We start from the raw sequence: 13,075 nt of genomic DNA, 5'->3' as shown, positions 1-13,075 counted from the left end.
TGCCTCCTGCTCTGCTCCACCCGGCGGCTGTTCCACCTCCGCTGCTGCATCCTGTTCTGCTCCACCAGGAGGCTGTTCCACCTCCGCTGCTGTATCCTGTTCTGCTCCACCTGGCGGCTGTTCCACCTCCGCTGCTGTCTCCTTCTCTGCTCCACCCAGCGGCTGTGTCACCTTTAGCTGCTGCCTCCTTCTTTTCTGCTCCACCTGTCCACTCAGCAGCTGTTCCACTGCTGCTGCCTCCTGCGCTGCTGTACCCGGCTGCTGTTCCTATTCCACCGCTACCTCCTGCTCTGCTTCACACGGCTGCTGTGTCACCTTTAGATGCTGCCTCCTTCTTTTCTGCTCCACCTCTCCACTCAGCAGCTGTTCCACCGCTGCTGCTGCATCCTGTTCTGCTCCACCCGGTGGCTGTTCTATCTCCGCTGCGGCCTTCAGCTCTGCTCCACCTGGCGGCTGTCACCCTTAGCTGCTGCCTCCTGCTCTGCTCCACCCGGCGGCTGTTCCACCTCCGCTGCTGCATCCTGTTCTGCTCCACCAGGAGGCTGTTCCACCTCCGCTGCTGCATCCTGTTCTGGTCCACCCGGAGGCCGTGTCAGCCTTAGCTGCTGCATCCTGCTCTGCTCCACCTGGCGGCTGTTCCACCTCCGCTGCTGTATCCTGTTCTGCTCCACCCGGCGGCTGTTCCACCTCCGCTGCTGTCTCCTTCTCTGCTCCACCCAGCGGCTGTGTCACCTTTAGCTGCTGCCTCCTTCTTTTCTGCTCCACCTGTCCACTCAGCAGCTGTTCCACCGCTGCTGCCTCCTGCGCTGCTGTACCCGGCTGCTGTTTCTATTCCACTGGGTGGAGCAGAGCAGGATGCAGCAGCGGAGGTGGAACAGCCACCCGGGGGAGCAGAGCGGGAGGCAGGAGCGGAGGTGGAACAGCCGCCGTGTGGAGCAGAACAGGATGCAGCAGCGGAGGTGCTCCACCTGTCCACTCAGTGGCTGTTCCAACGCTGCTGCCTCCTGCTCTGCTCCACCCGGCTGCTGTTCCACCTCCGCTGCTGCAGCCCGCTCTGCTCCACCTGGCGGCTGTTCCACCGCTGCTGCTGTATCCTGCTCTGCTCCATCCGGCTGCTGTTCCACCTCCACTGCTACCTCCTGCTCTGCTCCACATGGCTGCTCTTCCACCTCTCCACTCAACGGCTGTTCCACCGCTGCTGCTATATCCTGCTCTGCTCCACCTGGTGGCTGTTGCATCTCCGCTGATGCCTTCAGCTCTGCTCCACCCGGCGGCTGTGTCACCCTTAGCTGCTACCTCCTGCTCTGCTCCACACGGCTGCTGTTCCACCTCTCCACCCGGCGGCTGTTCCACCGCTGCTGCCGCATCCTGTTCTGCTCCTCCCGGCGACTGTTCCACCACCGCTGCTGCCTTCTGCTCTCCTCCACACGGCGGCTGTTCCACCTCCGCTGCTGCTGTGACCTACTCTGCTCCACCTGTCCACTCAGCGGCTGTTCCACTGCTGCTGCCTCCTGCTCTGCTCCACACAGTGGCCGTTCCATCTCTGCTCCACCCGGCAGCTGTTCCATCTCTGCTGCTGCCTCCTGCTCTGTTCCACTTGGGCTTCCTAGCGTGAAGCCGGGTATGTTGACAGCCGAGTCAGGAACAATATGAGTGAGCCACGTCTCTGTCAAAAAGTACAGGCTACACTCACGATAGATTCTGTTGGTTTTCACCAGAGCCTCCAACTCCTCACTCTTGTTAGGAAGAGTGTTGACATTCCCCATGATGATCGAAGGCAGGAAAGGTTTATATTTCCGTCTCCTAGCCTTTAGCTTCACCCCAACTTGACACTTAAGGAAGGGTTTTTTTAAGTTCAGGTGGAATCGGATGTATAATCCCGCCGGGTTTTCCCTCAGAAGCCGAGGAGTTCCTCCCACGTATGTTATTAAACACATCTCGTATAACAACCAGGCAAAACACATTTATCCAATACGGAGCTACACAGACTTGTTGCCACTGCTGTTGGCGCATGTGCAACAAAAGGTTACGTGCTTTCTGTTGTGACACATTCAGTCAGCTTTGTGTCTCTTTGTAGTTGTTTCATTTCTTTGAGGTTATTTCATGTCTGTGTGTTGTTGTTTTGTCTCTCTTTGTGGTTGTTTTGTTGTGGTAGTTTTGTGTCTCTTTGTGGTTGTTTTGTGTCCCTTTGTGGTTGGATCTCTTTGCTGTTGTTTTGTGTCTCATTGTGGTTGTTTTGTGTCTCTATGTCATTGTTTTGTGTGTCTTTGTGGTTGTTTGTATCACTTTTCTTTTTGTGGTCATGTACTTTTCTTTTGTATGTCTTTGCTTTTTGTATGTAGCAGCTTTGTGTCGTTTTGCTGTTGTGTTGTGTCTTTTTGAAGTGACTGTACATCTTTTTTGTCTCTTTCCTTGACATTTCTGGACCAATGAAGGCTTTTAAATGTCTGGAGATGATTCCAGGTGTAGAAACTTGGATTGTGAGTCTGTCTTCTCCCGTTGTTGTTCCAGGTGGCGAATGACTGTCGACGGTGTCCCTCAGTGTGTCGACCTAAACAGTGTGTCTGAACTCGGGCCAAACCTTCGCTACACTCGCAAAAGGTGAAACCCAACATTTCATGTTCAATATAGTGACTTTACCTGTAGTCACTGAGGTGGTAGTTGGTGTCCTTTAGTCTGACGCGTGCGGCTTCAAATTAAAAGTGTCTCTGCTCATTTGTACTGGATGTTTCATTTATTGACGGCAATTGCAGGTAAGTTATCATTCAGTCAACTGTTAGTCTCCAATAAACCAAAATTATACAACCTGACAACATTCACCTGCTTGACACGGCGTTTGAGCACGGTCAAAAACTGTTCGGCTTCATTCTCCAAACTACACACCTACCTTCATTCATTCATTAGCCGGTACATATGCAGTCCACTCCTTACGGTGGACAACCCCGTGGCTCCTAAAGCCACACCCACACTGTCATACCGACACTCACAATAACCAAAACAAAGAGATCATATTTTGGCTCCAACATACAATATATATATATATGTATTACTTTTTTATTGTGTTTATTACTTTGACCTTCTTTTTTTTGTCCGTCCTCAGTTCAGGTGCCAACCTGACCTACCTGAAAGGCTTCACCTGCCGAGCCGAAGCCTGGACAAACTTCTCAGAGCTGGAGACGGTTTTCACCCACAGTGGACACCAGAACAGCATCGCCAGTAAGAAACAGAGAAGTAAACGCTTTAAAATCCAACCTTTTACCCAGTATAGAGGCAGTACAGTTTATTAGAAGGTAGTCAGTTTGTGTTTCAGTGATCATTTTATGAGATTGTTTTGCATCTCTTTGTGGTTGTTTTCTTGTGTCGTGGTTGTTTTGTATTTTTCTTTGGTTGTTTTTTTCTCTCTTTTTGTGGTTGTTGTGTCATTTTGTGGTTGTTTTCATGTCACTTTTTGGTTATGTTTTGTCTTGTGTGGTTGTTTTGTGTCTCTGTGATGTTTTTATGCATGTTTGTGGTTGTTTTGCATTTTATTGTGGTTGATTTTTCTCTATTTCTGGTTGCTTTGTGTCATTTTGTAGTTTTTTTCATGTTTATTTTTGGTTATTTTTTGACTTTTGTGGTTGTTTTTGTCTCTCTTTGTGGTGGTTTTGTTACTGTTTGTGGTTGTTAAGTGTCTCCAGTTGCTTATTTTACGTGTCTTTTTGGTCATTTTGTACCTGTGTTCATTTTATGGGTCTTTAAAATAGTTTTGTGTCTTTTTGTGGCTGTTTTGTATATTTTTGTGGTTGTTTTCTGGTCTCGTTGTGGTTGTTTTACGTCTCTTTAGTTGTTTAGTTGTGTGTCTCTTTTACTTACATGTCACAGGTGAACTTCCAATGGTTCCATCCTTACAGAATAAGCTTTAATCTGCCTCACAGGGTTCGTTCAGGCTCACTGGAAGGACGACTGGTATTTTGGCCACCAGTGTTTGAACGGCTGCAACCCTTTGCTGCTGCGTCAGACCCACATCCTCCCTTCAAACCTGTCCGTCACCGCCAACATGCTCCGCTCCTTCCTGCCCGAAGGCTCCTCGCTCCAACGCGAGCTCCAGGTGTGTGTTCACCTCTCTGATTCCCAGGTCTTGTGTGTTTTTAGTCGTGTGTGCTGAGGTTGTGTGATGTGGCAGGAAGGGAGGATTTACCTGTTGGACTACGAGGTTTTGGATGGCGTCCCGGCCAACGTGGTCAATGGGAAGCAGACGTACCTGTCGGCGCCGCTGTGCCTCCTTCACCTGAACCAGCAGAGCCAGCTGGTCCCCATTGCCATCCAGGTGAGCTCCTCATACAGGTAGGTGATGATCAGCATACACTGTCAAAACAAAATGTGTAAAAGGCTTTGACAATCTGGCAGCAAGAGATCCAGAAAGAAAATGGAATACTGTAATGTTTAAAAGCTGTAAAAATTGTGAAAATAATGACAAAAACCTTTAAAACATTGATAAGAGACATATACACAAATACATACGATAAAAGAACTAATTATTTTTTTGGTTTTGTCTGATTTTCTGATTGTTTTGAGTCTTTTCCTGGTTGTGTTGTGTTTGTGTGACCACTTTATGTCTTGTGTTAGTTTTATGTCTATTCTGATTATTTTGTATGTCTAATTGTCTTATGTCTTTTTGTAGTGATCGTTTTGTGTGTTTTTCTGGTTGTTTTATGTTTGTTTTTGGTCATTTTGTGTGTATGTGATGGTTTTGTGTTTTTTTGGTTGTTTTGTGTCATTTTGTATCTTTTTGTGTCAACTGTGTCTTTTTTTGAGGTTATTTTGTGTCATTTGTGTCTCTCTGAGGTAGTTTCGAGTCTCTTTTTGGTTATTTTGTGTCATTTTGTGTCTTTTCCTGGTTGTTTTGTGTCTGTGTGATCATTTTGTGTCTTTTTGTGGTAGTTTTCTGTCTTTTTGTTGTGACTGTTTTGTGTGTTATTCTGGTTTGTTTTTGGTCATTTGGCATGCATGTGATAATTGTGTGTCTTCTGTAGCTGTTCTGTGTCTTTTTTCTGGTTGATGTATGTCTCTTTGTGGTTATTTTGTATCTTTTTGTGGCTGTAATGTGTCAGTTTTTGGTTATTATGTGTCATTTTGTGGTTGTTTTGTCTGTTTCTGTGATTGATTTATGTCTCTTTTAGGTTATTTGCGTCTTTTTGTGGTCGTTGTATGTCAGATTTTAGTCGTATTTTTGTCTGTTGTTTTGTTTTGGGTTTTGGTCATTTTGTGTCTATGTGATCATTTTTGTGTCTCTTTGTGGTTGTTTAATGTTTTATGTTTTGTGTTTTATTTTGTGTCTCATCCAGATGTGCAGTCATGTTATATCCTCCACTACATTAAGATTTTTTTCTTAAATCTTTACAATTATTTTACAGATATTACATTATGATATCTGTAATTTAATAACCTCTACAAAATAACAATTAAACATGATTTGTCAGTTTTTTAGTCCTAAATATACTTAATTTATTTTTTTATATGATGGCACATATCTGTAAAATAATGTTTTTTTAAAATATATTTTAAAAATGCAATTAAAAATGGTTAAAATACTCAGTTTTGACAGTGTGGTGACCCATTTCCACATTATAGTAAACTGTTCTGCTAAGCTCTCATCATTCTGAGACGTTCTCTAACAGCTGATCTGTGGGTTCCTCAGTTGCAGCAGAACCCGGGTCCTCAGAACCCGGTCTTCCTGCCCTCTGACCGTGGCTCTGACTGGCTGCTGGCTAAGATCTGGGTTCGTGCTTCCGACTTCCAGTGTCACCAGCTGGTGTCGCACTACCTGAGGACCCACGTGATTGGGGAGCTGTGCTGCGTGGCCACGCTGAGGCAGCTGCCCGATCTACACCCGCTGCACCAGGTACAGCAGCACAACAACAACACAACACGGACCCACAACATTCTACAGTCACAGCTAGTCCAGAATGTCTCAAATGTCTGGTTGTTTTGTGGCTTTTTGTGGTTGTTTTGTGTGTTTTTGTGATTGTTTTGTGTCTTTTTCTGGTTGTTTTGTGCCTTTTTATGGTTGCTTTTGTGCTTTTGTGGTTGTTTTGTGGTTGTTTTGTGCCTTTTTGTGGTTGTTTTGTGTGTTTTTGTGGTTGTTTTTTGTCTTTTTCTGGTTGTTTTGTGCCTTTTAGTGGTTGTTTTGTGGCTTTTAGTGATTGTTTTGTGTGCTTTTGGTCATTTTGTGTAGAGTCATGTTATTTCCTCCTCTCTGATTGGTTGTTTTTGTGTCCAGCTGTTGATGCCACATATTAAGACGTCGCTGCAGATAAACCTTCAGGCCCGAACGTCTCTGCTGGCAGCTGACGGTGTGTTTGATAAGGTAAAACCTCACAAACAATAGAGCTGAACAAGTCTAACATTGTAAAACGGTTGTTTTGGGTATTTTTTTTGCTTGTTTTATGTCTTAATCCGGTTGTTTTATGTCTTTTTGGGTGTTTTTATGTTTTGTTCTGCTTGTATTGTGTCTTGTGTCACTTTTGGTCATTTTGTGTTTGTGTGATTACTGTGTGTCGCTTTGTGGTTCTTTTGTATCTTTCTGTGGTTCTTCAGTGTCTTTTTGTGGTTATTTTATGTGTTTCTGTGGTTATTTTGTATCTTTTTGTGGTTCTTGTGTGTCTCTGTGGTTATTTTGTGCCTTCCTGTGGTTATTTTGTGGCTCTTTTGTGTCTTTTTGTTGTTATTTTGTGGCTTTCTATGTTTATTTTGTGTCTTTTTGTGGTTATTTTATGTCTTTCTGTGGTTCTTTTGTGCGTTTTTGTGGCTCATTTGTGTCTTTTTGTTTTTTTGTGTCTTTCTGCAGTTACTTTGTGTCTTTTTGTGTTTCTTTTATGTCTTTCTGTGGTTTTGTGTCTCTGCGGTTCTTTTGTGTCTTTTTGTGGTTCTTTTGTGTATTCCTGTGGTTATTTTGTGTCTTTCTGTGATTATTTCGTGTCTTTCTGGGGTTATTTTGTGTCTCTTTTGGTTGTTTGTCTTTTGAACTGCAGATAAGAACAGTAATGCGGGTTTTCTCCTTACTGTATCTCCTGTTGGTCCTTCAGGCGATGGGCTCTGGTCTGAAGACGTTACCCGTCCTGCTGTCCCGGGCCTCGGCCAAGACCACCTATCGGTCCCTGTGCATCCCTGATGACCTGAAGGACCGTGGCTTGGACAACCTGCCGCAGAGCTACTACGCTCAGGACGCACTGAAGGTCTGGGACGCACTGCACAGGTAAACAAACGCACCTGATCACTCCATGTAAAAAAACACTTTTTCACCTGAGACATCAAGATCTGTGTGTGTGTGTGTGTGTGTGTGTGTGTGTGTGTGTGTGTGTGTGTGTGTGTGTCAGTTTTGTAGTCAGTTGGGTAAATGTTTATTACAGCAGAGACGATGACGTTCAGTTGGACTCGGAGCTTCAACACTGGATCACAGATATCAACACACACGGCTTCACGCACAACTCAGGTTCTGTTTGTTTGCTTGTTCATTGTAAAAAGCTGATCGTAAAATGTACAATAACTAGCTGGCAGCAATTGGCAACTTGCTGTAGTTTGTTTTACAGTAAGCTTACTGTAAACTTAATCACAGTACCAATGTTGTTTACAGTAACAATTATCTTGCTGTAAATGCAATCACAGTAATAGGGTACTGTATTTATTGTCACAGCAATGATGTGAAGCATGCGATTACTGTAACAAGCATTATTGTACTTTTTTAATACTGTAAATAAATTAGTTGTGAAAAATTATATATACTGTAAAATAAACAGTCCCTTATTACAAAAATTTAATTTATCACCATATATATATATATATATATATATATATATATATATATATATATATATATATATATATATATATATATATACACACACACATTTTTCATTTTGTAGACAACAACACTTAATACACTGGACCAAATGTCTTTTATTTTAATCAGTCCTGAAGAACCTAAGTTTCTTTTCATGACAATTTAAAAATATAAGTTATTCAAAGGTTATATTGACTATTTACTGTCAATTTACTCCATACAAAAGTAAATGTATATATTTATACTGCTATCAAGAGACGTCTCATTTACACGATGTGGCAGTTCAGCTTTTAGGCTTGTTTTAGGCTTGTTTCCATAGAGCTGGTCGCTTGTTTCTATCGCGAGATCTGGCAACGCTGATTAAAAGTCTCACCTGGTATTACTTGTTCTGTCTACATGTGGACTGAGGGACTCATTTTTTTGTTGGACCATCTTGCCAGTCTTTCTGCTCGCTTGATCTTTGGAGGCACACTTCCTCTGCTCTGAATTTATCCTGACAAAAATCTTCAAACACAACACACATCATACATTACACCAGTTAAGGAGAAAAATATGGCTAAAATGATCCACATAGTACTATTTACTGGTCCATGCGTGTGTAATACCCCCCAACAGATCTGGTCCATTAAGTCTTTCCCTGTCAAAAAACAACACCTTTTCCAGAATGTTCTGTTTGAAAAATAGAATAACTTACATTTTGTAACTGGGTCAAAGTTTTACCTGTCAATGTGTTGTTTGTCTGGCCCGCTTTGGTCGTCAGTTTTCCCTCAGCAGTTAACAGCAGAAAAACGAGTGATGAAATTTACCAAACAGACGTAGCTAACAGACATAGAGAATGGATGTAGCTAACAGATGTAGCTAACAGACATAGCTAACGGACATAGCTAACAGACATAGCTAACAGACAGCTAACGGACATAGCTAACAGACGCAGCTAACACAGAAACACACACATAGCTAACAGATGTAGCTAACAGACATAGAGAACGGACGTAGCTAACAGATGTAGCTAACACAGAAATGCACACATAGCTAACAGACGTAGCTAACACAGAAACGCACACATAGCTAACGGACTTAGCTAACACACAGACGCGCGCGCGCTCTAACGTACGCGGTTGAAATTTAACGTTTATCCGGTAACGTTACTCCTTGGTTAACTTCTTAACATTATCAACAAATGTAAAAACCAAACTCTATCAGAATTTCATCAGCAACTAGTTTACTAAAGTCCAGGACAGTGACTAGCTAAGGAGAGCGGATCTCTTTTCTCTCTCAGTTACCGTTGGACACACCGGCCGTTACCGGACCAAACTACTTCAATTTAACGTAAAATTATAAAATAAAGAAGTGACTTACCTGCTGGAGTCACTTACAAAAAAGTAGAATCTTGACTAGTGAGGTCCAGAAAACAACTTTGGAATAAAACAGGCGACCAGAAACTAAAGTTTAGGAGGATATTAAGATGGCGGCTCCTCAGTTTTAATATGTTTGTTGGGAACGATGCAAAATGTCCTGTGAAAATTCCCGCTTAAAATTAGTCATGTGATTCACAGTAAAGAAGTATGTGCTGTAAATTTATCCTCTCAGTGAATTTTACCCATGATGCATTGCAGATCTACAGCAACTTACTGTAGACAGGTTCTACAGTGGATGTTTGGTCATTTTACAGTAATATTACCGTAAAAACTACAGGAAAAACTGCAGAAACTTGTTACAGTGTTGATTAACTGCCCCACTGTAGTTTGTGTTCATGTCAATGTGTGCACAGAGACACTAAAAAATCTGCAAATTTTCACATTACTGAGATGTGAGGACATTTACACAAATTTATACATGCAAACACAAATGTACATAAATGAGCAAATCTGCACAAATGATTAACATTTACAAAGCTAAAGATAAAGCTTTAAATGTGTACACAAAGCTGTATATGTTTAAACAAACAAATAGTGCATGCAAATCTATACAAAAGTGAATGTATACAAATACTAAAACTAAATTAGTCTAATAAGTCTCGGTAAATGTGTACACAAATGAGTGTAAACCCGTACATAAACTATTAAAATGTACACAAATCTACAGACAAAAAATATCTACACAAAAATATATGTGTTCGCAGGTCAGTCATATGTCTGCAAATCTACACAAATACTGTATATACACAAATATGAAAATGTTTACAAAAATGTGTTCAGATATTTACATATTTATAAAACTGGAAATGTAAACACAAAATTGTAAATGATTATATACAAATGTACAAATGTGTAAATATCTACACCAAAAATGTAAATATGCAACCAAATCTGTAAATGTGTGTAAATATTTACATGAATGTGTAAATGTGAACACGTCTGTGCAGGTTTCCCTCAGTCCTTCAACACCAAAGCTGAAGTGTCCAAGTTTGTCACGATGATCATTTTTTCGTGTTCAGCTCTGCACTCTGCTGTTAACTTCTCTCAGGTGAGTCAAACACAGGCACACTACAGAACAACAACAATAGAAATAAAAATAACAACAACCGCAATAATAACAATAACTAGAAAAGTACTCAGAGAGCTCAGTACTCTTCCAAGGCCACTCATTCCCCCATATGGCATTGTCAGAAATGCAGCATTTTTCTTTAGAAATGCAGTATTTGTTTATTTATTAATTATTGATGATCAGAAGTCACAGCACCATAGAATATTTCTGTACCCGCAAACAAAATGACCTTGCGCTGAGCACAGGTGTGTGTTCTGCATGTGTACGTTATGTACGGATACCAAATCACGTGACCTAAATATGTAGTGGGCAGCGGGAATTGATGGGACTCAGAAACACTCCACAATTTAATTAGTGTTCACTTTTTGTCATGGCTATCTGGCAATGATACGGAAATCTTAAACAAATCTCCACATTTGTCCAAAATGATTAGAAATTTGTTAAACATCTAGGATGGCTTAGAAGAGTTCCAAAAATGACTAAAAACAATAAAAAAAACACGTACACAATGACTCATAAAATAAATGTGTTCTCAAAATGTAATTTTAACAAATCCGTGGATCCAGACTAAAAGCCACATCACTGCCAAAATCTAATTACTTGGTCCTTGTGTCATTTCTGACCTTCCTGAAAATTTCATCCAAATCCATTAGTCCGTTTTTGAGTCATGTTGCTCACAGACAGACAGACAGACAGACAGACAGACAGACAGACAGACAGACAGACAGACAGACCAACACAAATCGTCAAATAACTCCACCGAGGCTCTGCCTCCTTGGCGGAGTAAAAATTCTCACTATGATGACAATGTGTATAAAAATATTACAAAAGAGAGAAAAGTTGATCATTAGTTGAGTCATTCTGACTGTATAGACGTGAGATTTAAAACAATTTAAATCTGAAAAATTAAATTTCTCTCACACTGAACCAGGAAGGTTTTCTTTGCCCACAAATACAAGATTCATTTCATTCATGTTTTCTATACTAAAGGCCTCACACTGCTTTTCTCTCTGAACATCTGGAACATCTGCTCCTTCATTCCTTTAACATCTGCTCCTTCCTCTGCTGCAGCTGGACTTCGCTCTCTGGATGCCCAACTGCCAGGTGGCCATGTTGCGTCCTCCTCCGCAGGTCAAAGGCGGCGTGACAGAGGACGACATCCTGTCCTTCCTGCCCGACGTCAACTCCACGTGTCGCGTCCTGATGACACTGGAGATGCTGTCGCAGCCCGCCCACGACTCTGTGAGGCTCCGCCCACCTCGATAATAAACAAACTCGAAATTAACGCGTTAAAATCCCAGCCCTAAAAATAATAGTAAAAGTTTTTTTTCTTTCTGTGCATCCCGGTGACGGTCTGCGGCCCGGTGGTTGGACACCCTTTTTAGACGAGGCGTGACTTTGGCTGCGCCCGTCTTTCCCAGACAGTCTGTGGTCGCTGTCTTAATATAACGCGATATATAATATAAATAATGTGAGTGTGTGTCTCCCCCTGCAGGTTCCTCTGTGCCACTACAACGAGGCCATCTTTGCAGACGGCGCCCACCGCAGGCTGGTGGAGGAGGTGCAGGCTCAACTTGCCGCCATTTCTAAAGACATCGTCAAGCGCAACAGCCGGCTGGAGCTGCCGTATCCGTACCTCTGTCCATCACACATCGAGAACAGCGTCGCCATCTGACCTCATCCGACAGCAGCAATTATTGATAACAGGAGTGAAAATCCATCAAACCATTATTATTACTATCAATTAATTGATTATATTGTATTTTAATCAAATTAATGTTCTGTAAAATGTCAGAAATCATATCTACTGATTGATTGTTTTAGCTCATGATAACAAAGAGCCAGCAGTGGAACAAGTACTTTAAATACTGAAGTAAAAGTAGTAAAATTCTACTTCAGTATAACAATCAACGGCCCATATTAGAGTCATATTTATCATGTTACTGGATGAAAACCACGTGTTTGTGTGCTTTTTAAGGTGAAACCAATTTAAATTAGTTGAATTTTCTTCATGTGATCAGTAGTTTTATTTTAATCTTCAATAACGCACCATGATCTGTTTTCTTATTACATACTGTGCTGTTAATCTGAATCTAATCACTTGGAATGCAGTAAAAAGTGCAATATTTCAGTCTGGATATACTGGAGTACAAATATAAAGTGGTATAAAATCAAAGTAAAGTCCAGGCACCTCAAAACTGTACAACTGCAGCTGCATACATGCCTATAAATGTGATTTAAATTTTAAAAATTTAAATTTAAATAAAATGCTTACTTACACATCTTTGGATTCGTTGGTTTTTCATGTGTAATTTTATAGGATTTTAACCTTAATATCAAAATTAATAAATGATTAACAACATTGTAGCCTAAGTATTTATTTTTTTAATTTTATTTTATTATCCCTTATTAATCCCACGAGGGGAAATTCTGATTTTCGCATCTCTCCCCAATTGGGGGAGTCAGAGCGACGGTTCAGCCGCGGTACAGCACCCCTGGAGCAGGAAGGGTTAAGGGCCTTGCTCAAGGGCCCAACAGTGGCTGCATCGGGGCTTGAACCTCTGACCTTCTGATCAGTAGCCCAGAGACTTAACCGTTGTGCCACCACTGTCCCCACATTTAATTTAGTCACATAAATTATCATTTGATGTCTTAACGGTGATATTTAAACATGTGGAATCCACTTTGGCTCCGTTGTTCTCTTGGTTTGAAGATGATGAAAAATAAATGTTGTGACTTCAGAAACACGAAGCCAGGTTGTAATTTCAA

General features: G+C 41.7%; 1 protein-coding gene across 1 annotated transcript in view; it reads left to right on the top strand.

Annotated features, from left to right (window-relative positions):
• The window catches only part of zgc:152891 (uncharacterized protein LOC767741 homolog), a 54,094-nt gene extending 41,426 nt beyond the window's left edge, over positions 1 to 12,668 (top strand). Inside the window, exons 4-14 of the mRNA XM_055017551.1 lie at positions 2,512 to 2,601; positions 3,101 to 3,216; positions 3,915 to 4,087; positions 4,163 to 4,306; positions 5,678 to 5,881; positions 6,260 to 6,346; positions 7,065 to 7,234; positions 7,356 to 7,471; positions 10,185 to 10,285; positions 11,378 to 11,548; positions 11,802 to 12,668. Of these exons, the coding sequence (XP_054873526.1) occupies positions 2,512 to 2,601; positions 3,101 to 3,216; positions 3,915 to 4,087; positions 4,163 to 4,306; positions 5,678 to 5,881; positions 6,260 to 6,346; positions 7,065 to 7,234; positions 7,356 to 7,471; positions 10,185 to 10,285; positions 11,378 to 11,548; positions 11,802 to 11,981 (1,552 nt within the window). The 3' untranslated portion in view covers positions 11,982 to 12,668. The remainder of the gene's footprint in view (positions 1 to 2,511; positions 2,602 to 3,100; positions 3,217 to 3,914; positions 4,088 to 4,162; positions 4,307 to 5,677; positions 5,882 to 6,259; positions 6,347 to 7,064; positions 7,235 to 7,355; positions 7,472 to 10,184; positions 10,286 to 11,377; positions 11,549 to 11,801) is intronic.
• The last annotated feature ends 407 nt before the right edge of the window (positions 12,669 to 13,075 follow it).

The sequence above is a fragment of the Amphiprion ocellaris genome, chromosome 14 (assembly GCF_022539595.1).
Source record: "Amphiprion ocellaris isolate individual 3 ecotype Okinawa chromosome 14, ASM2253959v1, whole genome shotgun sequence".
Classification (NCBI taxonomy): Eukaryota; Metazoa; Chordata; class Actinopteri; family Pomacentridae; genus Amphiprion; species Amphiprion ocellaris.
Note: the sequence above shows the minus strand (reverse complement) of the source record. Positions and strands in the feature narration are given on the sequence as shown.